Raw genomic sequence first — 25,122 nt, forward strand, 5'->3', positions numbered from 1 at the left:
GAATCTTTGTTTCATAAAACTCAAAACTTAAGTCTTTCACTTTGCTCATACTCCAAACACGTTCTCAGATTGGATTAGTATACCTTTTTTTTTGGGCATTACAGACTGCATGGGCCAAGGCTTCTTTTGGCCAGTATCATTCTATAATTCTTGGAGTGATTAATATTAAATGTAAAGGAAAGAAAACACATAAGGTGACCAAGAACTTTGTCAAAGTAGTGGGTTACAGTAGCATTTTAAGAGAGGAATGGGGAGGAGCGGAGACATTAAGAATTGGAATTTAAAGCTTAAGTACTCGGCTTCTGAAGCCATGTCCTCCAGTATTAGAATGAAGGAATCTAGTTGTGAGGCCGCAATTGAGGATGAGCTGTGGGAGTGTTGTCAGGTTGCACGAGTTTACAAGAAGAGTTATGTAATAAAAGATGAGGATTTTAAGATTGAGGTGCTGCTGCAATGGCAGTTAATATGGGACAGTGAACAGTTGTTGTAATTGATAGTGGTGAGAAATTAGCACTAATGAACTAACAATCGATCAAACTCTCATCTCTGAGTTTATAGATTTAAATTTCAGGGCAGGGATCCACACTGCAATCCAAAATGACTATTCAGTCCAATACTAAGGAACTATTTCATTAATGAAGATATTATGTTGGAGCTGAAAAACTGGCCTGTCTACCTACAAAGTCATTGCATTCCATTGTGAGACATTTATCAGGGAAGTGCTTAAGAATCATGGTTTACTGAAGTGTTAATATAAATATTTATGAATGTTCTTTTCACATTGCTATAATGCTATTTCCGCAAGATTGTAAAATATATTGTTCAGTATGTATCAAAATGCTTTAACTTGCTTTGTTTTTGCTTTTATTTAAAGGTGTATTCATTGTTGCTGCCAAACGTACTCCTTTTGGTACATATGGTGGTGTACTGAAGGATCACAGTGCCACAGATTTAGCCACGCATGCTGCAAGGGCCGCACTCTCTGCTGGAAAGGTTGACCATAACTTGGTGGACAGCATCATTGTTGGAAACGTAATGCAGGTCAGTATCAGATGGATCACAGTTTTAGAGTTGGAATACTGCAGCTGCTTTGGGTTCTGAGCCTTTTTTTTCAAACATTTCTATCTCTGGACAGGACCTATGGTGATATTGATGTGTGTGTAGAAAACCACTTTGTAATTAAGCTCTTTTCACTCCCTTAATATATGTACATAACAGATGCATAATTGCGCAAGCATCATTTCAATTATTAATTGAATCCTTTTATCTTTATTCTAGGAACACTGAGGCAATAGCAACGTGTCTATTTAAATTCAACTAACTCAACATGAATTTTTAAAAATATAGACTTGATATTACAGTAGGTTAGAGAATTGATGGCAGATTGCCATCATAGACTGTAGAGGGTCTCTAGTCAAAAACTTTTACACCACAAAAAGATGTCCTTAGGCCCATCATGTTCATACTGGTCATAAAGCACTTATCTGCGGTAATCCTGTTTTCTAGCACTTAGCCGTTACCTTGTACGCTATAGCGTTTCAAGTATTCACCTAACTAATACATCATGTATTCTCTTGCCTTGATAATTCTCCCAAAACGCACAACTTCAAACTTTTCAGGGTTGATTCTTCATTTTTGAGGTCTCGTCCTCTTCTCTGTCTGAGGAAGAGTCATGCCACTACAGATGCTACCAAACCTCCTGAATTTCTCCAATATTCTCCAATAGTTTGCTTTAAAACCTTTTCTTAAGAATTCTCAGATTCACTAATATTGCTGAGCCTTATCTTTTGTAAAGTGTTCTCATACTAACCTCAACTGCTTTCACACTTGCAGTACTACTGAAAAGTATTTTATAAATGTACACTTTTGTAATATTTTGTGAGTAATTGGGCGTCTTGCACTCAGGAGGTGTTTACAAAAACTTGACTGGGTAAAGTTACTATGAATAATTTAAGGCATTTTATTTAATAGTTATGATTAGATTTCATTGGTTCAATCAATACTGCTTTTAAAATGATATGAATCTAACTTCCTTACCTCAATGGGTATTTTTATTTAGGCAACCAAGGTTATATACAATCTCTAACTCTGGTGAGAGGCTGCCACTGAGTCAAGCTGGAAGTATATATTTTTTGAGAGGAGAAATTTTGAATAGACATCTGCAGTGAGAATTTGGGGAAGGCCCTGCCTGTGATGGGGTGAAAATATATTGGATGTTCAGAAGGACTGGAGGAGGTTGCAGAGGTAGCATTGGCTATTGGCGAAGAAGACCCTGTTCAGCAAGATGCAGGTGATGGGGGAGAGGTCTCTGAATTTGGAGCAGGATGTGTGGAGAACATGGACTTTATAGGAGGTAAAGGATAGGAAAATTGAGTGTTGGAAGATTTGAATCTAGAGGTGACTATGGTGGTGAGGACTTCACTAATAAAGAGCAAGAAGAAGGAATGGAGGTTCACTAGTCTTATCAGAATTTCTGAGTATGGTGAAATACAGGCATGTGTACCCTCACCCTATTTGTCCAGCTGATTTCACTCAAGGTCAGCATTGATAAGAGTCTATCATTGATCTTATAATTATATTTTAAGAAACTCTTGTGTGTTTGCTTTATTCCAAAGCCCCCTTCTGATCATACTAGTATTCTTTAGCAAACATATTACTCATTTTGCTGGATCCTCCAAGTAAAGACTAAAAACTGCAGTGGTCAGTCTAAGACATCTTCCCTCTTGCTTTTCTAGTGATTCGAAATTTAAAAATTGATGATCAGACTGTTGGGTGGTTATATAAGTGCCACTGTCCTTTAATGGCTCAAAACATCACTGGAGTATTCTGTACAGTTTGGTCCTGTTACCTGAGGAGGTAACATTGCAAGGCAATCGAGAACAAGGAGTCATGGTTTTAGGATAAGGGGTAGAAGACTTACAACAGGCATGATGAGAAATGACTTCTCTCAAAGGGTCGTGAATCTGTGGAATTCACCAGCGCTGTATACAAGACATTCAGTAAATTTAAGGAGGTAATTTTGAATTAAAAATTTGTCTATGGGTTGAAGGGTTTTGTAGAGTGGGCAAGCAAGTGAAGTTGAGGCTGAGATAAGGAGAGAGTGAGGACTGGAGATCAGAGTCGAGAGTGTGGTGCTGAAAAAGCACAGTAGGTCAGGAAACATCCAAGGAGCAGGAGAATTGATGTTTCGGGCATAAGCCCTTCAGGAATTTCAGCGCCACACTCTTGAGGCTGAGATGAGGTCAGCAATGATCGTATTAAAATGGCAGAGCAAGCTTGAGGGGCCTAATTGCTTACTCCTAATTCTCACATTCAACTTGTAAAGGAGAATACTGAGAGACAATTAGCCTAAGTGAACTAAAAGGATGTTTCTCAATATTGACTATTCTTATCTGTCCTCATTATAAATTTCCCTCTGGTCATGTTGGAAGCAGATATTTTAAAAACTACTTTAACTTCTACTTGCTGCTAATGGTATTATAGAATTATAAGTCAGCAGTGGTGGGTAAAAATGGTCTTCCATCCTTTTAAAGTAACCTCCTTCAATAAAATATGCATAACCTCTATTAGACTTTACACTAATTTGTTAAAAGTAGTGGATTTGACGCAAGGTGAAATAAATTTGTTTTTATTAAGAGTTCTCCAGATGCTGCTTATATTGCCAGACATGTTGGACTACAAGTTGGAATTCCAATCCCAGTACCTGCCTTAACTGTAAACAGACTCTGTGGATCTGGTTTCCAGTCAATCGTCTCTGGAGCACAGGTACTGAACAACAGCATTGCATTCTAGATTAGAAGATTAAGCCTTGTTTTTCTCTCTCAACTTATATTACTGTATATGTTATTTTTAATGAAAAGTATTTGTAAGACCTTTGTACTACATGGCTGTTTTTATGTATGTGAGGATTTTTTTTTAAAAAAATTATTCCTTGGCTTTTACTAGTATAATGTGACCAGTAAATCTCAAGGAAGGCTGAGCATCCTCTAGTTTCTCTCTTACAAGGTTTCTTGTAATGAAGTACCCTATTGCTAGTTACAGAACTGGCTCGAAGGTAGAAGACAGTGGGTGGTGGTGGAGGGTTGTTTTTCAGACTGGAGGCCTGTGACCAGTGGAGTGCCGCAAGGATCAGTGCTGAGTCCACTACTTTTTGTCATTTATATAAATTATTTGGATGTGAGCATAAGAGATAGAGTTAATAAATTTGCAGATGACACCAAAATTGGAGGTGTCGTGGACAGCAAAGAAGATTACTTCAGATTACAACGGGATCTTGATCAGATGTGCCAATGGGCTGAGGAGTGGCAGGTGGAGTTTAATTTTGATAAATGCAAGGTGCTACGTTTTTGGAAAGCAAATCTTAGCAGGACTCACACACTTAAGGGTAAGGTCCGAGGGAGTATAACTGAACAAAAAGACCTTAGAGTGTAGGTTCATAGCTCCTTGAAAGTGGAGTCGCAGGTGGATAGGATAGTGAAGAAGGCGTATGGAATGCTTTCCTTTATTGGTCAGAATGTCGAGTACAGGAGTTGGGAGGTCATGTTGCAGCTGTACAGGATATTGGTTAGGTCACTTTTGGAATATTATGTGTAATTCTGACCTCCTTCCTTTGGAAGGATGTTGTGAAACTTGAAAGGGTTCAGAAAAGATTTACAAGGATGTTGCCAGGATTAGAGGATTTGAGCTATTACAGGCCAATTAGCCTGACCTTGGATGCTGTTAAGATTTTGGAATCCGATGTGAAGGATGAGATTTCTGAATACTTGGAAGTGCATGGTAAAATAGGGCAATGTCAGCATGAGTTCATCAAGGTCATGCCTGACAAATCTGATTGAATTCTTTGAGAAGGTAACGGGCAGGTTAGACCAAAGAGAGCTAACGGATGTTATCTACTTGGATTTCCATAAGGCCTTTGACAAGGTGCTATATAGGAGGGTGCTGTGTAAAATTAGAGCCTGTGGTATTAGAGGCAAGTTACTAGCATGGATAGAAGATTGGCTGTTTGCCAGTCAGCCAGAGTGTGGGGGATAAAAGGGATCTTCTCAGGGTGGCAGCCGGAAACTGTGGTGTTCCACAAGGATCAGTATTACATCCAGTTCTGGTCGCCACACTACCAGAAAGATGTGGATGCTTTAGAGAGGGCACAGCAAAAGTTTACTGGGATGTTGCCTGATATGGGGGATTTTAACTACGAAGAAAGGTTGGATAGATTGGGCTGGTTTTCACTGGAATGCAGGAGGTTGGGGACAACCTAATAGACGTTTGTAAGATTGTGACTGGCATAGATGGAGTGAAGAATGAGGGTTTTTTCCAGGGTGGAGGGGTCAATTACTAGGGGACATAGGTTCAAGGTTCGAGGGGTGGCGGGGGTGGTGGGGGGGCGGGGGAGTTTAAGAGAGATATGCAAGGCATGTTTTTCACACAAACGGCAGTGAATGCCTGGAATGCACTGCCAGAGGAGGTGAGGGAAGCAGACACACCAACAGCATTCAAAAAGCTCCTGGACAAATACATGAATAGGAAGGGAATAGAGGGATATGGATCCTGTAAAGGAAGACAGTTTTAACATGGAAGGGCAAAATGTGTCGGTGCAGGCTTGGAGGGCAAATAGCCTATTCCCGGGCTGTATTGTTCTTTGTCAGTGTTGGGACCACAACTTTTCACTTTATACATTAATGATCTGGAATAGGAATAGTGCCTGAGGACTGGAGGATAGCAAATGTGGTTCTCTTGTTCAAAAAGAGGTAGTAGAGACAACCCTGGTAATTATAGACCAGTGAGTCTCACTTCAGTTGTTGGTAAAGTATTGGAAAAGGTTACAAGAGAGAGGATTTATAACCATCTAGAAAAGAATAATCTGATCAGGGACAGTCAGCACGGTTTTGTGAAGGGTAGGTCATGCCTAACGAATCTTATTGAGTTTATTGACAAAGTGACCAGACAGGTAGATGAGAGTAAACCGGCTGATGTGGTGTATATGGATTTCAGCAAGGCGTTCAATAAGGTTCCCCACAGTAGGCCATTGTACAAAATGCGGAGGACTGGGATTGTGGGAGACATAGCAGTTTGCATCAGTAATTGGCTTGCTGAAAGATAACAGAGGGTTGTAGTTGATGGAACATGTTCACCTTGGTGTCCAGTTATTAGCGGCATACCGCAAGGGTTGTTGTTGGGTCCACTGCTGTTCATCATTTTTATAAATGACCTGGATGAGGGCTTAGAAGGGTGGGTTAGTAAATTTGCAGACGACACTAAGGTCGGTGGAGTTGTGGATAGTGACGAAGGATGTAGTAGGTTGCAGAGAGACATAGATAGGATGCAGAGCTGGGCTGAGAGGTGGCAAATGGAGTTTAATGTGGACAAGTGTGAGGTTTGGCCGGAGTAATTGGAATGCAAAGTACTGGGCTCATGGTAAGATTCTTGGGAATGCAGATGAGCAGAGATCTCGGTGTCCATGTACATAGATCCCTGAAAGTTGCCACCCAGATTGACAGGGTTGTTAAGAAGGCATACAGTGTTTTGGCCTTTATTAATAGAGGGATTGAGTTCCGGAACCAGGAGGTTATGCTGCAGCTGTACAAAGCTCTGGTACGGCCACACTTGGAGTATTGTGTACAGTTCTGGTCACTGCATTATAAGAAGGATGTGGAAGCTTTGGAAGGGGTGCAGAGGAGATTTACTAGGATGTTGCCTGGTATGGAAGGAATGTCTTACGAGGAAAGGCTGAGGGCCTTGAGGCTGTTCTCGTTAGAAGAAGGTTGAGAGGTGACCTAATGGAGACATGCAAGATAATCAGAGGGTTAGATAGGGTGGACAGGGAGAGCCTTTTTCCAAGTATGGGGCGGCAAACATGAGGGGACACAACTTTAAAGTGAGGGGAGATAGGTATAAGACAGATGTCAGAGGTAGTTTCTTTACTCAGAGTAGTAAGGGTATGGAATGCTTTGCCTGCATCGGTAATAGATTCGCCAAGATTAAGTGCATTTAAGTCGTCATTGGACAGGCAAATGGACGTACATGGAATAGGTGGGATGGGCTTCAGATTACTTTGACAGGGCGGTGCAGCATCAAGGGCCGAAGGGCCTGTACTGCGCTGTAATGTTCTATGTTCTATATGTTAAGGAACTAAGGGTATTCTGGCTAAGTTTGCAGATGATGCAAATATAGGTGATGGGACAGGTAGTATCAGGGAGGCTGCAGAAGGATTTAGACAGGTTAGGAGAGTAGTTTTACGACACAGAGGTCAAACCCCTCTTTCAATTAAAACCAAACACCTAGAAAAGCTTGCCTCGCTTCCTAATCTGTTAAAAGTATGAGTGAGTGAAAGAGTACTCCTATTTAAAGAAGAAAAAAACAAGTAGTTTTTCTAACTCTAATAGCAAACACTAAACAAAATTATTAACAAACTGAACACTTTAAACTACTTACTATGTGACCCTAACTCTATGAAAATGCTGTTCCAATAAGACCATTATTAAACATGACATTAACTAAATCTCAAGTCCGCACAGTCTCTGTCTTCTCCACTGTCTTCAATCTTCTGTCTGCTGATCTGCCTGGATTGTCGTCTTTCTTTTTACTGTATTTTTAACAGGAAAAGCTCCCTTTTGATAAAGAGTGCTTTTTTATTTCTTGGAGAGCAAGATGTTAGGTGAGCAGTCAGTTCTATGGCAGTTGCTTTGCCATTCAGTGGCAGTTGCTTTGACCAAACTTTAAAAAAGCCCTAGTTTTATACACCAACATTGTTCCCACTCATTAGTCTGATGATGTCAATACAGTAAATTCAAACTCAATTGGGTTTTAGCGTCCTGAGCACAATTTAAGTAAATTTGGTTAAATTTGAATTCTTGTCAAAACAGCAACCAAAACTCATGTACCTATTTTGGATCAGCCAGTCTCTTAGCTGTTCTGTTTGGACAGTTATAGCTGTACTTTAAATTTACTTTAAAATTCTGAAAGCACTTTCTATCCTAAAGTGAACATACACTCTTTCGACTTTGTAAAAGTGGGCAGGGTGGAAAATGGAATACAATATGGGAAAGTGTGAGGTTATACACTTTGGTAGGAAGAAGAGAGACAATAACTATTTTCTAAATGGGGATGAAATGCAGAAATCTGAAGTGTAAAGGGACTTGGGATTCATGATCTAGGATTCTCTTAAGGTAAACTTGCAGGTTGAATCTGCAGTTAAGAAGGCAAATACAATGTTGGCATTTAATTTGAGAGGACTAGAATATAAAAGCAGGGATGTACTTCTGAGGCTCTATAAGGCTCTGGTCAGACCACATTTAGAGTATTGTGAGAAATGTTTGGCCCCATACCTCAGGAAGGATGTACTGGCCCTGGAACGGCTCTAGAGGAGGTTACGAGAACGATCCCAGGAATGAAAAACTTAAGATATGAGGAACATTTGAAGACTCTGGTACTATACTCGGTGGAGTTTCGAAGGATGAGGGGAGATCTTCTTGAAAGCTACAGTTTAGTGAATGGCCTGGATAGTATGGACCTTGGGAAGATGTTTCCATTTGTAGGACTAGGATGAATGTAGGACTCAAGGCCTTGGTGTAAATGGAAGACTCTTTAGAACGGAGATAAGGGGAAACGTCTTCAGTGATGAATCTATGGAATTCATTGCCACAGAAGGTCATTGAGTATATTTAAGGCAGGGATAAAAGTTCTTGATTGTCAAAGGGGATCAAATGTTATGGGAAGAAAGAAGCAGAATGGGGTTGAGAAACTTATCAGCCATGACCAAAATCGTTGGGCTGAATGGCCTAATGTCTGCTCCTATGTCTTATGGTCTTCTGGTCTTTAGAGTATGTTGTCAGTTTTCTAACTTTTCCTGGGAAGCTGTTAAACTTTTACTGAGTCAACTTCCTCCGTAAGGTATAGCAGATGTAGGCCATTCAGCCCACTGAGTCTGCTCTGCCATTTGATGACACCATGGCTGGTAATCCTCAACTGCAATTTTCTGCCTTTTCCTTCATCCTTACTGACCAAAAGTCTGTCCACCTCAGCCTTAAATATATTTGATGATCCAGCCTCTGCAGCTGTCCAAGGTAAAGGCAAAGTCACAACCCCCAGAGAAACAAAATTCCTTTTCATCTGTTTTACATGGGCTCTCCCACAATGGGAAATAACCTTTTCTGCATCAACCCTGTCAAGTTCCTCAATCTTGTATTTTTCAGTAAAGTCATTCTTCTAAACTCCACTGAATACAAGCTCAACTGCATCTCATACAAAGATCCTTTATACCCAGGATCATCTTAGTGAACCCTCTGAACACTCCAACTTCAATGAAGCACTCTTGATGGGTTTCAGTTTCCTGACCAATTCCCGTAAGAATATGCTGCTCCAACGACCATCTGGAAATTAGAATCTCTAGACCATAATTGTACCACCGAAATGAATAGTAGGAAACCATTCAATTGCTGGTGTAAACATTGCAAGTCATGAAAACCAATTTAGACCCGGATATATTAAGCCAGAGACATGGGAACTGAAGTAGGCCATTCAGCTTGTCGAATCTGTTCTGTCATTGAATGAGGCTGATCTGATAAACATCAATGCCACTTTCCTGCCTTTCCCCATATCCCTTGATTTCCTTACTAATTAGAAATCTGTCTATCTCAGCCTTGAATATACTTAATGACAGCCCTCTCTACAGTAAAGATTTCCACGGATTCATTATTCCGAAGAAATTCCTCCTAATCTCAATTTCAAATGTCCAACTAGTTTTTGAGATCCTTCCCTCTTGTCCTCGACTCTCACATAAGGGGGAAACAATCCTTTCGCCTCTACCCTTTCAAGTCCATTAAGAATATTGTAAGTTTCAATAAGGTCTCATTCTTCTAAATTCCAGTGAGTATAGGGATTTAGGAAATTTGGCACATCCACAAGGACCCTAACCCAACCTCTAACAATGCACTATTGAGAGCATATTGTCCGGGTGCATAATGGCCTGGAATGGCAACTGCTCTGCCCAGGACAGTAAGAAACTACAGAAGGTGGTGTGCATAGCCCAGACCATCACAGAAGCCAGCTTTGCTGACTGACAGGGTTTGCCCAAAGCCTGCAGAATCATAACCTTCCTGAAGTGGCCACAGGCAAAGCAGTTGTCAGCAGATTATAGGAAAGCAAAGTGCAGAAATCTTTCAACAAGATGAATTATTACTTTGCTGCCACTTCAGATCAATTTCAATAGACATTCCCAGTGGGTTTTTTTAAACAATATCTTCAAGATGCTCTCTTCAGCTTCCCAAATGTATATTGCCAAAACAGGAGGCGATCCACAATATTTTGTTCTTGGACTTTTGCCATACCTTTCAATATGCCCAAATCAAATACTGATATCTTTCCTATGAACTAAAGTGTGATTTTGTACACCGCATGATATGCCCAGAATGAGTAATAAACTTTTGCAGGATGTGGGTATTGCAGGATAGGCATACATTTATTGTCTATCCCTAACCGCCCTGGATAAGGTGATTGTGAGGTGCCTTGTTGAACCACTACAGTCTATATGGTGTAGGTACATTCATAATGCTCCTAGAAGGGAATTCCAGAAAGGGATAACAATATAGTCCCAGGCTGGTATGTGGAGTGGAGGTGAACTTGCACATGGTGGTATTCCCACACATCTGCTGTCCTTGTCATGGGTTTCGAAGGTGGGAAGAAGCCATGGTAAGTTGTTGAAGTGCATTCTGTAGATGGTATAATGTACTGTCACTGTGCATCAGTGATGGAGGGAGTGACTGCAGGAGGTGTTTGTTCCTCCCCACCAACATCTTGCAAGCAAGCAGCGAGTATTCTGTCATACATCTAATCAGCACCTTTCAGAAATCAGACAGTTTATTACTTGTCATAGAATTCATAGCCTTGGACCTGCTCTTATCGTCATTTTATTTGTACCGATGGTGCAATTCAGTTTCTGGCCAACAGTAACCCCCAAGATGTTGAGAGTGGGACATTCAGCTTTGGTAACATCATTGAATGTCAAATCGAGTTTTTCTTCTTGGAAATGACCTTTTCCTGGTACATGTGTAACACAAATATTACTTATTACTCATCATCCCAAGCCTGAATGTTGCCTAAGCCTTGCTGCAAATCGACACGGACTGCTTTAATATCCGGGGAGTCATGAATAGTGCAAAATATTACGTGAACATCCTTACTTCTGATCTGATTGGGGCGAAGGTGCTGCTCCTAGCCCTGCCCCAGCCCTCAACCACAGCAAAGTGGCTCCTCCTCTGATCACAGACTTCCCTTTTACATCCCTCTACTTCCCCTACGTCTGTAAGTATTGATTACATGCCACTTTGCTCACGATGTTTCGATTTGGAGGACATCAGCCTGAAATGCTAATTTTGTTTTTCTCTCTACAGGCGCTGCCAGACTTGCTGAGGATTTTTAGCATTTTGCATTTTAGTTCAAACTGTTATTAACTGCCCATCCATAAAATTTGTCTGTGTACATATAGCTGTGTGTAACATCAGATATTACTCAATTGTATTGAGGCCATTCAGCCCAATGGATCCACATTGTCGTTAATGCTCCACCTGTGCTTCACATGTTTTATCCAATTTCATCAGTACATTCTTCTGCTCCTTTCTTCAGGATCCCCATGGTCTAACCAAGATTATGCATTTAAAATATCCTTTTGCTTTTCATTTCTATCCCTTAAAATGAAACTCTGTTTTGTTTTTGATTTGATTGCTTTATCCTCTCTACTCAGTGATTTATATATCTTTTTCTGTACTCCTCTGACATTTTGTCATAACACTACAATTAATGTTTTACAACATTTACAAATTAATGAACTGAAATAATTACATTTGAGCTGCTGTAAGTATCTTAAAGTTTTTTAATATTTGCATTATGAATATTTTAGAGCTTTCTAATTAACATTTTAACAGACCTAATTTGTCACAATTTTGTATGAGTTTATTCAAGTAAAATATATTATTTTAAATAAGTACATTTTTAAAAAGAATATACAGATTTAATATTTAGCATTTAATATTTAGTATGTTCCAGGCTTATAAACGCTAGGTTCTTGGGAATGTGCCAGCATTGGTGTATAATTGAATTAATTCATTCAGATTTTAAATGGCATGTCTGTCTTTAATAAAATAATACACTCACTTTGTTGCAGGAGATCTGCCTTCGAGAATCTGAGATTGTATTGTGCGCAGGATCAGAAAGCATGAGCCAGGCTCCTTATGCTGTTCGAAATGTACGATTTGGCACAAAACTTGGGGTTGATATCAAGGTAAAATATACTTTTTTAAAACCAGTTAATTAGTGGGCATTACTAGCTAGAACTTCATTTATTGCCTATCTCTAAATGACCTTAAAAATGTGGTGTTAAGCTGCTTGCTTGAACTATTGCAGTTTATTTAATGCGGGTACACTTATGGTGCGGTTATGAAGGGAGCTCCAAGATTTTGATCCAGTGTTAGTTCAGGAACATCAACTTTCAGTTCTCAGTGTGTATGTGAGATTTTGTACAGGTTGTGGAAGAGGTGGCATTTCTATGCTTTTGTCCTTCTAGGTGGTGAAAGTGCTGTCGATGGAGCCTTAATAAGTTGCTAGGATAAATCTTGAAGATGGTATGCCAAGCTACCACTGTGAACGTTCTTTCTATGCATCACAGGCACAAAGTGGGCAGCTTTATCTTGAATGGTTTTGAGCTTTTTTAAGTGTTGTTGTTATCTAATTAGTGAAGTGTATTCTATTATACTCCTGACTTATGCTAGGTTTGTGAAGGTTTGTAGCTCAGGTTGAGGTTTAGGGTGTAGGTTTGCTCGCTGAGCTGTACGTTTGATATCCAGACGTTTCATTACCTGGCTAGTAACATCATCAGTGGCGACCTCCAAGTGAAGCGAAGCTGTTGTCTCCTGCTTTCTATTTATGTGTTTTGTCCTGGATGGGATTCCTGGGGTTGTGGTGATGTCATTTCCTGTTCGTTTTCTGAGGGGTTGATAGATGGTATCTAGATCTATGTGTTTGTTTATGACGTTGTGGTTGGAGTGCCAGGCCTCTAGGAATTCTCTGGCATGTCTTTGCTTAGCCTGTTCCAGGATAGATGTGTCTAGATCTAGTTACCATCTATCAGCCCCTCAGAAAACGAACAGGAAATGACATCACCACAAACCCCATCCAGGACAAACATATAAATAGAAAGCAGGAGACAACAGCTTTGCTTCACTTGGAGGTCGTCACTGATGATGTTACCTAGCCAGGTAATGAAACGTCTGGATATCAAACCTACAGCTCAGCGAGCAAACCTACACCCTCAACTCCTGAATTGTGATTTATAAATAGGGTGAACAGTCTTTGTGGTGCGAGGGAGTGAGTTTCTTGCTGCACAATTCCCAGCCTCTGACCTATTCTTGTAACCACTGCATTATACAGCTGGTCCTGTTAAGTTTCTGACCTAAAGTTATCATTAGGCCAATGATGACTGGGGAAATCCATGCAAAGGCATTAATATCTGGGGTAATGGTTATTCCCTGGTATTTCTGTTGTGAATGTTACTTGCCACTTAGCCCAAATTTTGTCCAGATTTCAGGGACTGCTACGTGTAGGAACAAACTCTTCAGAATGTGAGGAGTAATGCACAGTAATGAGCACAGCTTTACTTCTAACCTTGTGATGATGTAGCTGAGAATAGTTAGGCTGAGAATATAGTCCTGAGGAACTATATTCTGGGGCTAAGATGTTGACCTCCAACAACCATCTTCCTTTATGCTAAGTGTGACTCTAACCAGTGGAGAGCTTTCCCCCTCATTTCCACCTTTATCACCATCAGTGTTTCCTCTAGTTGGTGCTCGACATGGAAAAGTACTGATTCGTCAGCTGAGTGTGGGTGGTACATTGTAATCAGCAGGGTGTTCACTTGACCATGTTTGATGTGATGCTATAAGATTTCATGGGTTTGGAGTCAATATTGAGGACTTCCAGGACAGCTCCCTCCCAACCGTATACCACAGCGCAATCTCCTTAGTGTGGGTAGCAGGACAGAATATACCCAGTGGAATGTGGGACATTGTCTGAAATATATGATTTGATGTTTGTGACCATTTCAGGCTGTTGCTTGATGAGCCTGTGAGATGGTTCTCCTGATTCTTTGAGACTTTGTATCAGTTTTGCTGAAACTGAGTGGCTTACTAGTTCATTTCAGAGGACACTTATGAGTCAACAACAATACTGTGGTCACCTATACACCAGACCAGGTATGATCAGGCAGATTTCCTTCCCTCAAGGGCATTAGATGGGTTTTTATGACAGTAAATAATAATTTAACTCCATCGTTATACATTTCGATTAAAATTAGAAACCCATAGAATTCCAACAGGCCAATTCTCTGCCATAGGAAGCAGTTGAGATCAAAGCATTGTGTATTTTCATGATATAGGGACTAAAGGAATGAAAAGGTCTGGAGAGAAAGTGGGAATAGGGTACCGAGTTGGATGAACAATTATGATCATATTGAATGGAGATAAGGCTCAAAGATCTGAATAGCCTCCCCTGCTTCTTCTTTCAATATATTATTTTAATTATTATTTAAGTACATTTCAAATTCCATCTTCTGCTGCAGTGGTTTCGAACCTGGGTCCCTACCAAAGTACTATCTGTGTTTCTGGATTACTAGTGCAGTGACAATACCAGTACGCATTGCCTCTAGTATATTGCAGTGAATGGCTAAGTCTTTCTGCTATGGTGTATATTAAGATGGTGATGTTAAGCTTCTTGAAAAGCTAAACCCATTGAAGTGTTCAAAGTGTATTTAATCATACTCCTGGCTGAAAACTTGTAAATGATTGAAAAGGATTTTAAAGTACTGCCATTACGTATAATATGGCTTATTATGTGCAGAACTAGAAAATGTTGTGAATGAGAATCTTACTGTGGATACTGACAACTTGCCTCATAAGATTGAGAGCGATGTCAGCATTTACTTACTGTACCTCAAAAATACAGAAAATTGTGTGAATTAGAAAATTAAATTGTTATTAATATTTTTCAAATAAATTGTTCTACAGATGGAAGACACTTTATGGGCAGGACTGACTGACCTCCATATTAAAACTCCTATGGGTCTTACAGCAGAAAATCTTGCTGAGCAATATGAAATAAGCAGGGAGGAATGTGATGCATATGCACTGAAGACTCAGGAGAGGTGGAAAACTGGTGAGTACTCCAGTGCTGCTATGTCATGTGTAAAGCCTGCATGTGAAGACATTTTTTTAAAGTGAATTTGAGTGATTCATTAGTTTATAAAATCATGAGGAGCATGGATAAGATGAATAGCCACAGTCTTTTCCCTGTGGAAGTCCTAAACTAGAAGACATAGGTTTAAGGTGAGAGTGGAAAGATTTAAAAAGGACCTGAGGGATAACCTCTTCACTCAGAGTGTGGTGCATGTATGCAGCGAGCTGCCAGAGGAAGTGGTGGAGGTGGGTACAATTAGTACATTTAAAGGGCACCTGAATGGCTGTATGAATAGCAAGGGTTTATAGGGATATAGGCCAAATGCTGGCAAATGGGACGAGGTCAGATTGGGATGTCTGGTTGGCATGAATGAGTTGGACTAAATGATCTGTTTCCATGCTGTATGACTCTAAGAATGAAAGTAACCACAAATAATTAAATTGCAAAACTAAAACAGAAAATGCAGGAATGTTTGCAAATACAATTAGCTTAAGATCATAAGTCTAGGAACAGAAGTAAGCTGTTTGGCCCCTCACGCCTTCTCTGCCGTGCAGTAGGATCATGACTCATCCTAACATTCATCTTTCTGCCCTTTCCCCATAACCCTTGATTTTCCTACTGGTCAAGAAACTATCTACCTCACCCTTAAATATACGTAAAGACTCTGCCTCCACAGATCTCTGTGTCAAGGAGTTCATAAGACTCTCAACCCTCAGAGAAGAAATTCTTCATCTCAGTCTTAAATTTGGCACCCCTTAATTCTGAGACAATGCTCTTTTAATAAAGTACCTTAAAATCTTCAAGTCAGTGGTAAGAAGATCTTTTAGCAGCTTTGTAGTTGGTATCATGAGGTGAAATCATTCATGAAATTGTTTATTCATGAATTTCTTGCCTAAATGTGTTATAGTCTATAACCGAATGTAAATAACAGCACCAAAAAACAGGTACTTTAAGGCTAGTTGCCTTTGTATCTGGCATTAGGAAACTTTTATTGTCTATGATAAAAGGGTATAATTGCAGAGAAATTGGAAATGTATAACATGCAGAATCAGCATTGCTTTACAATGAGGAAATCATGCCTGACAAATTTATTAGAAATACTTGAGGTAGTAACAAGCAGGATAGATAAAGGAGAATTTTTGATTTAATATATCTGGATTTATGAAAAGTGTTCAATAAAGTATCATGCATTGGGTTACTTAACAAAATAGCATGAGACAAAATATTTAAAGGGATGAACAGGGTACATGCAAGAAATATGTTTCCCCTGGTTGGGGAATCCTGAACCAGTAGGCAGAATTCAACAGTGCCATTTAGGACCATAAAATCATAAAATCTCCACAGTATCGAAGCAGGCCATTCGACCCATCGAGTCCATGCCAACTCTCCGAAGAACATCCTTCCCATACCCACCTTCCTACTCTCGCCCTGTAGCCCTGCATTACCCATGGCTAATTCACCTAGCCTGCACATCCCAGACACTATGGGCAATTTAGTGTTGCCAAACCACCTAAATTGCACATCTTTGGACTGTGGGAGGACACTAGAGCACCCAGAGGAAACCCACACAGACACATTGAGAATGTGCAAACTCCACACATAATGGTCACCCGACGTGGACTCAATTCTGGATCCCTGGTGCTGTGAGGAAGCAGAGAAACCACTGGGCTACCATGCTGCCAAGGTAAGGAGATTTTTGGAATTCTTTGCCTGAAAGGCTGTGGATGTCTTTATGTATGTTTAAGTTGCTAAGTGTTTGATAATTAATGGCCTAATGGATTCTGGGAATAATGAGGGTAAAAGCCATGAACGTATTAAATGCAGCAGAGGCTTGATTAGCTGACTAATCTACTCCAATTCTCCAATGAGTGGTGAGAATGACCAAGTCTACAGAGCAATGCAGACAAGTTAAGTGAGTGGGCAAAACTTGGCAAATGGAATATAATATAGGAAAATGTGAGGTTTTGCACTTTGGCAGGAGAAATAGAGGAGCTGAACATTACTTAAGTGGAGAAAGGTGTGAATGACTCACAAAAAACAGCATCCACGTTTAGCAGGTAATAGGGAAGGCAAATGATAAGTTAATTTTTATTTCAAAGGGAATGGTGGATAAAAAGATGGAACTTTTGCTAAACCAATGTAAGAAGCTAGAACTAGCACAACTAGACTACTGTGAGCAGTTTTTGTCACCTTTTCTAAGAAAAGACTTATTGGCTTTGGAGGCAGTCTAGGGCAGGTTCATCAGGTTGATTCCGGCTATGGAGGAATTTCAGTTATGAAAGGATTTATGAAGGGAGTGTGAGTAGGTTGAGACTCTACTCTGTTTAGAAGGATGAGAGATGTCCTTATTGAAACACAAGATTCTGAGGGGACTCGACAGGATGGATATGGAGAGGTTGTTTTCCCTTGTGGGGAGAGTTTAGGATCAGAGGGCATAATCTGTGTAAGGGGTCACCTACTTAGAACAGAAATGAGGAGGAATTATGAGATAAAAATCTGTGAAATTCTTTACTGCAGTACAGCAACCAAGAGTTATGAGGAAAAGGCAGGAAATTGGAGTTGACGATTACCGCATCAAATTAGATCTCATTGAATGGCAGAGACTTGATGGGCTGGATGGCCTACTTCTGCTGCTATGTCTTATGGTCTTATGTTTGGTGATTATATGTTAGTTGTTTGGTGATTATATGTTGGTATTCTGGCCTGTCTTTGAGAAAAAAAAATGGTAATTTCTTTCTCCTAAGATTGAGACAGAGTAATAATATGCATGTGTGCACCATTGATACATAATCCATAATACCTTTCAGCCAATGAAGCTGGTTACTTCAAAGAGGAGTTGGCTCCAATTGACGTGAAAATCAAGAAAGGAGTACAGTCTATTACACATGATGAGCACCCTAGACCAAATACCACTGCAGAGCAGATGGCCAAGTTACCAACTGTGTTCAAGAAAAATGGCACCGTCACTGCAGGAAATGCCTCGGTATGTTCTATCTCTGTCCTTGTGGAATGTTGTCAAGTCTAATTAATGTCTAGTTTTGCCATTAAATAATTTTGTTTCTCCAGTTTATCTTTAGTCTTCCTATTCTGCTAAGAGAAAGTGAGGACTGCAGATGCTGGAGATCAGAGCTGAAAAATGTATTGTTGGAAAAACTTATAAGCTTATGCCCGAAACGTCGATTCTCCTACTCCTTGGATGCTGCCTGACCTACTGCGCTTTTCCAGCAACACATTTTTCAGCTCTTCCTATTCTGCAACATGTTTGGTTTATGATTCAGTGCTGGTCAAACTTCTTTTTCTAGCTACTGGTGCTATCCTAGGTAACTACTTGAGGAACAGACTCTGTATTAACATGACAACGTATTCAACTGAAGGTGAGGTTCTGACATGGCAGATTGAGTTTAAATAAATATGAGGTGTTGCATTTTGGTAAGGCAAATGTAAACAGGACTTGTCCAGTTAGTTGTAGGCCCTGGGGAATTTTGCCGAACAAAGAGGCATAAGGGTGCAGGTGCATTGTTCCTTGAAAGTGGAGTCGCAGGTAGACAGGGTTGTAAAGAAGGCATTTGGGACCGTTGCCTGCATTGGTTAGAACATTGAGTATAGGAACTGGGATGTCATGTTGCGGCTGTGCAAGACATTGATTAGGCCACTTTGAGAATACTGTGTACAATTCTCTTGCCCTTCCATAGGAACGGTGTTGCTAAAGTTAAGAGGGTACAGAAAGATTTACAAGGATGTGACCAGGACTAGAGGATTTGATGCATAGGAAGAGGCTAAATAGGCTGGAGCTTTCTTCCCTGGAGTGCCAGAGGCTGTGGAGTGACCTTATAGGGGTTTATAAAATCATGAGGAGCATGATTCAACAAGGTGCCACACACAGGGCTATTGCATAAGGTAAAGGTGCACAGCGTTATGGGCAATGTATTAGTATGGATGAAGAATTGGTTAACTAACAGTGGGAGTGCTTTTCTAGTTGGCGATCAGTGACTAGTGGTGTGCCTCAGGGATCGGTGTTGGGACTGCAATTGTTTACAATTTACATGGATGATTTTGAGTTGGGGACCATGTGTACTGTGTCAAAATTTCAGGATGACATTAAGATGAGTGGTAGAGCAAAGTGTGCAAAGGACTCTGAAAGTTTACAGAGAGATATAGATAGTTTGAGTAGGCAAAGGTCTGGCAGATGGAGTACAATGTTGATAAATGTGAAGTCATCCACTTTTGTCGGAATAACAATAAAAAGGACTATTATTTGAATGGTAAAAAAAATGCAGCATGCTGCTGTGCAGAGCGACCTTATGCGTGAATCACAGTTTGGTTTGCAGGTGCAATAGCTAATTAACAAGGCAAAAGGAATTTTGTCCTTTATTGTTAGAGGGATTGAGCTTAAAAGCAAGACAGTTATGTTACACCTGTGTAGGGTGCTGATGAGGCCACACCTGGAGTACTGCCTGCAGTTTGGAGTCCTTACTTGATTGAGAAAGGATGTACTGGCACTGGAGGTGATGTGGAGGAGGTTCTCTAGGTTGATTCCAGAGTTGAGGGGGTTGACTTATGATGACAGACTGAGTAGACTGGGATTGTATTCTTTGGAAGTCATGGAATAGAAGCAGGGAGGATGTTTCCATTGGCGGGTGAAACGTGAACAAGATGGCATAGTTTCAAAATTAGGGGAAGCAGATTTAGGACTGAATTGAGGAGGTACTTCTTCAACCAGAGGGTTGTGAATCTATGGAATTCCCTGCCCAGTGAAGTAGTTGAGGCTTCATCATTGAATGTTTTTTAAAGCTAAGACAGAGTCATAGAGATATACAGCATGGACATCTTTCGGTCCAACCCATCCATGCCAACCAGATATCCCAACCCAACCTAGTCCCACATGCCAGCACCTGGCCCATATCCCTCCAACCCTTCCTCTTCATATACCCATCCAAATGCCTCTTAAATATTGCAATTGTACCAGCCTCCACCACTTCCTCTGGCAGCTCATTCCATACCCGTACCACCCTCTATGTGAAAAGGTTGCCCTTAGGTCTCTTTTATATCTTTTCCCTCTCACCCTAAACCTATGCCCTCTAGTTCTGGACTCCCCGGCCCCAGGGAAAAGACTTTGTCTATTTACACTAGGCATGCCCCTTATAATTTTGTAAGCCTCTATAAGGTCACCCCTCAGCCTACGACGCTCCAGGGAAAACAGTCCCAGCCTGTCCTCTCCCTGTAGCTCAAATCCTCCAACCCTGGCAACATCCTTGTAAATCTTTTATGAACGCTTTCAAGTCTCACAACATCTTTCCGATAGGAAGGAGATCAGAATTGCACACAATATTCCAGCAGTGGCTTAACTAATATCCTGTACAGCTGCAACATGACCTCCCAACTCCTGTACTCAATAATAGTAAATTTAGATATTTGACTTAATATACTGATTATCTAATTAGTGAATGAATAACAGAAACCCCAACACAGATCCCTACAGGATCCTTACTCGTCATGTCCTGCTAATGGGAGTGCTTACCCATTATTCCAACTCGCTTTTTCCTGCTATTTGGCCAATTTCCTATCCGTGCCAGTAATTTGCCTTCAATTCTATGAGCTTCCACCTTAGCTAACAGTCTCTTGTGTGGAACTTCGTCAAAACCTTCTGGAAGTCTATTTTTAAAAATCCAATTGCCTTAGCTATATCCACTACCTTTGTGACCATTTCAAAACCTGAGATTTGTCAGGCATGGCCTACTCTTCAGGAATCAATGCTGGCTCTCTCTGATTAACTGAGTTTTTAAAGTGATTGACCGACCACCGCAACCTAAATATTTTCAAATAACTTTTAAAAGAAGATTGCATATCTACTCAGTCTGTGATATTTTCTAATCAACCTGTGCAGAGATTGGATTAGTTTAGATTACTTACAGAGTGGAAACAGGCCCTTCGGCCCAATAAGTCCACACCGACTCGCTGAAGCGCAACCCACCCAGACCCATTCCCCTACATTTACCCCTTACCTAACACTACGGGCAATTTGGCATGGCCAATTCACCTAACCTGCACATTTTTGGACTGTGGGAGGAAACCGGAGCACCCGGAGGAAACCCACGCAGACACTGGGAGAATGTGCAGACACAGACAGTCGCCTGAGGCGGGAATTGAACCCGGGTCTCCGGCGCTGTGAGGTAGCAGTGCTAACCACCGTGTCCTTTAACACCTCTGGAGCAGGCAAGACTCAAACCTGATTTCCCTGGCTCAATGGCAGGGACACTATCAGCTTGTCACAAGAACCCCTAAGATTTGTTTTTGAACAGTAAAGGGATTAAGAATTATGGTAAGAGGGTGGGTAAGTGGAGCTGCGGCCACAAAAAGATCAGCCATGATCTTATTGAATGGTGGAGTGGGCTCAAAGGGCCAGGTGACCTACTCCTGCTCCTAGTTCTTAAGTTCCTATGTTCTTATGAATAAGATGAATAGCCAAGGTCTTTTCCCCAGGGTGGAGGAGACGCAGACTAGATGTGTGAGTTTATGGTGAGAGAAGAAAGATTTCAAAATGACCTGAGGGTTAACTTATTCTCACAGAGGGTGATGCACATATGGAACGAGCTGCCAGAGCAAGTGGTGGAGGTTGGTACAACTACAATATTTAAAAGGCATCTGGATGGATATATAAATAGAAAAGGTTTAGAGGAATATGGGCCAAATGCGGGGAAATGGGATTCTGTCAGATTGACATGTCTGATTGGCAGGGAAGAGTTGAACTAAAGGGTCTGATTCCATGCTAGATGACTCTATGATTTTATAGATGTCCATCATCATGATTAATTACTTTCACCTCATAACCTGTTTTATGTCTTTATCTCAGATCACCAACTGCTGACAGCAAGGTCATTGAAGGTTTTACTTCAAGATTTGACCCCTCCAATATTCTCATGGTCAATGTTCCATTTTCCAATATCCACAATCCACAACTGAAGATCCTCAAGAAACCTGCTGCCTGTATCCTAACTTGCACTAAATTCTATTCCCCTATTATCCAGTGCTCACTAATTTACACTTGCACCCAGTTCAGCATATTTCAATTTTGAAATTCTTACCCTTCTTTTCAAATTCTCCATGATCTCATCCTGTGACTGTTACTTATTGGAGATACATCCTATCTTCTCCTCTAGTCCTTTAGAATCTCGATGGCTGAACTCTTCCAGTTTTGGCCTCTTTTTATTTTAGCCTCAACGCAAATTTGAATTGCTTTACCATTGGCAGTCATGCCTTCATTTCTGGTATTCTTTTGAAGTATCCTGGAACTTTTAAAAAAAAATCACATTAAAAGTATAATATAAATACAAGTTGTTGGAGTTATTGCTTGCTGAAGTGATTATTATTCTTGTGTGGACCTGGATAATATGGTCAAAGATTATTTGACCACGGGGCCATCACAACCAGGCTTGACCTTATTTTTTTCCTGGTGTCCATACATGGGTACTTTGCAGCAAGAATTGCAAGATAGAAATCAGAGCCAAAAATGTTAATTACTTTTTCCTACCTTCTAAATCAGGGTCACTGGCAGTTGGGTACCCCAACAATTAGATTAGATTACATTACAGTGTGGAAACAGGCCCTTCGGCCCAACAAGTCCACACCGACCCGCCGAAGAGAAACCCACCCATACCCCTACACTTACCCCTTACCTAACACTACGGGCAATTTAGTATGGCCAATTCACCTGACCCTGCACATCTTTGGACTGTGGGAGGAAACCGGAGCACCCGGAGGAAACCCACGCAGACACGGGGAGAATGTGCAAACTCCACACAGTCAGTCGCCTGAGGCGGGAATTGAACCCGGGTCTCTGGCGCTGTGAGGCAGCAGTGCTAACCACTGTGCCACCGTGCTGCCCATTGTCTAGCCAGGTGATTGGTATCTAAAGTGGGACTATCCTGGCTCCCATGGCTTAGTTAATTTAATGAATCGTCAAATATTACTAGCCTGTTCCTTTTGAATTCATTAGTCAGATAACATAATGAAAATACAGAAGTGTAAACAGATAGTTACTGCCCCAGAGTCTAGATTGCATAAGATTATTGAACAAGTATAACTAGATTTGTTTTGAGAACAGAAGATAGTTTACAGATGGAATGATGGCTATAATTTACTTTTCTTAGGGAGTGTGTGATGGAGCTGCTGCAGTGATTATAGCCAGTGAAGACGCCGTCCAGAAACATAAACTGACTCCACTAGCCAGAATAGTGGCCCATCATGTGTGTGGATGTGATCCAAGCATTATGGGAATTGGTGAGTATTACTGTATATTCAGTCAAGGTGAAGGGCAGATAGTAACAAAGTGGTAATGTCACTGAATTAGTAGTACAGAGGCCTGGGCCTGGAGACCCGCATTAAAATTCTCACCAAGACACCAGATGCCCAGTATCAATCAATGCTTTGATGAGACTAAACACTGGTAGAAAGTGAGGACTGCAGATGCTGGAGATCAGAGTCAAGAGTGTGGTGCTGGAAAAGCACAGCAGGTCAGGCAGGGGCTTATGCCTGAAACGTTGATTCTCCTGCTCCTTGGATCCTGCCTTACCAGCTTGCATTTTCAGCACCACTCTCTCAACTGAGACAAAATACTGAGGCAAACTAATCATAAAGTTTGCCGGGAACTAACCAGCCACTAAATTTCTTTTTAGATGACGATGGTTAACACATTCTAAATTGTCCAGTATCAGGCTATAAGATTGTGTTCAAATCAATTGGGTCACCTAAGTTTGCTATTGTTAGTCAAAATATTAATTCTTCTATGTGAAAAGCCTATCTATTGTTATTTTAATTGAGATAACACTTTTAATAAAATAGTGATGTGGAATACCAGAGGAATTGATAAGCTGGATTGTACAACATAATTCTAACATCATAACTTTTGTTTAATTCCATTTTTGGGATGGGGGAAATAAACTAAGTTTGTTCTGAGATACAATTTAAATTTGAAATAAGATCCATTGCTGTAGTGTGGAATGTGAGGTTATTGAAGATGTTATACTAGCTAACCAGATACTGGCAGTCTTTCAAAACTTATTTTTATCCATAGGCACATAAAAAGTGTAAATATCTCCGTTGCCAGTGGAGCTTCATTTTCATCCCCCTCCATTACCTGTAAATGTATGTAACATCTGGCAGGAGTTGTCACATGGCAATCAGGGACATGAATCCTGACCTGACCCAACCCCTCCCCCAGTTTCTACCACTTTATTATGGTTCTGATGCTCAGTGTGAAATTTACTTATTGCCACCCCACAAAAGTTAGAGATTGAACTGAGAAATAGCCTGGCTTGTATGGCTCAGTGCTAATTTAGCACCATTTTCAGGGGTCTGTTCACCACCTGACTCAGGCAGTCTCAGCATTTTTATACTGGACACCAACCTTTTGTCAAAACATGGAAACAGCTTTAAAGGAATTTTGCTGCTTAGCAAGATCAATTTCAGATAAAGCTCGCATCCAAACTATTAAATTGTTCTTTTCCTTCAGATACTGATCAACATATTTTATGGAGTAAATTGGCAGAAGCCCAAGTGCCACCAGTCCTTGATTAGATATTTAGGATTAAAGGTGGGAGCTAAAATCAAGTTGCTGGATAGGAAAGCAGCAGTTAGTTAGTTCAATGATACCTATGCTTTTTAATAAAAAAGTTTGCTTCTCTGACCAAACACAAAACTCTTTTCCAGTCTCCTTACAAGTTTCCCTCAATCGTTAGCAAATAAACAGAAGTGATTTATTTAGGAAGACGAATTTTACTAATGAAGTAAGCATTAAAACTTTCAAAGTGGATGTCTTTGCATACCTCTCCTGCAAAAAGTCATCTGGCCTTTGTTCATCGCTTTCTATGGTCCAAATGGCTAAAATTAAGAACTGTGATGCCGGGTGAC

The 25,122-nt window shown here is 40.6% G+C and overlaps 1 protein-coding gene across 1 annotated transcript in view; it reads left to right on the forward strand.

The window, feature by feature from the left end:
* Positions 1-25,122, forward strand: part of acaa2 (acetyl-CoA acyltransferase 2) — a 61,749-nt gene that overhangs the window by 30,287 nt on the left and 6,340 nt on the right. The window contains exons 2-7 of the mRNA XM_043719477.2: positions 875-1,041; positions 3,637-3,765; positions 12,155-12,271; positions 15,048-15,195; positions 18,024-18,199; positions 23,364-23,493. Of these exons, the coding sequence (XP_043575412.1) occupies positions 875-1,041; positions 3,637-3,765; positions 12,155-12,271; positions 15,048-15,195; positions 18,024-18,199; positions 23,364-23,493 (867 nt within the window). The remainder of the gene's footprint in view (positions 1-874; positions 1,042-3,636; positions 3,766-12,154; positions 12,272-15,047; positions 15,196-18,023; positions 18,200-23,363; positions 23,494-25,122) is intronic.

The sequence above is a fragment of the Chiloscyllium plagiosum genome, unplaced genomic scaffold (assembly GCF_037043375.1).
Source record: "Chiloscyllium plagiosum isolate Xiang-an unplaced genomic scaffold, Cpla_swu_hap1 HiC_scaffold_1, whole genome shotgun sequence".
NCBI classification, from domain to species: Eukaryota; Metazoa; Chordata; class Chondrichthyes; order Orectolobiformes; family Hemiscylliidae; genus Chiloscyllium; species Chiloscyllium plagiosum.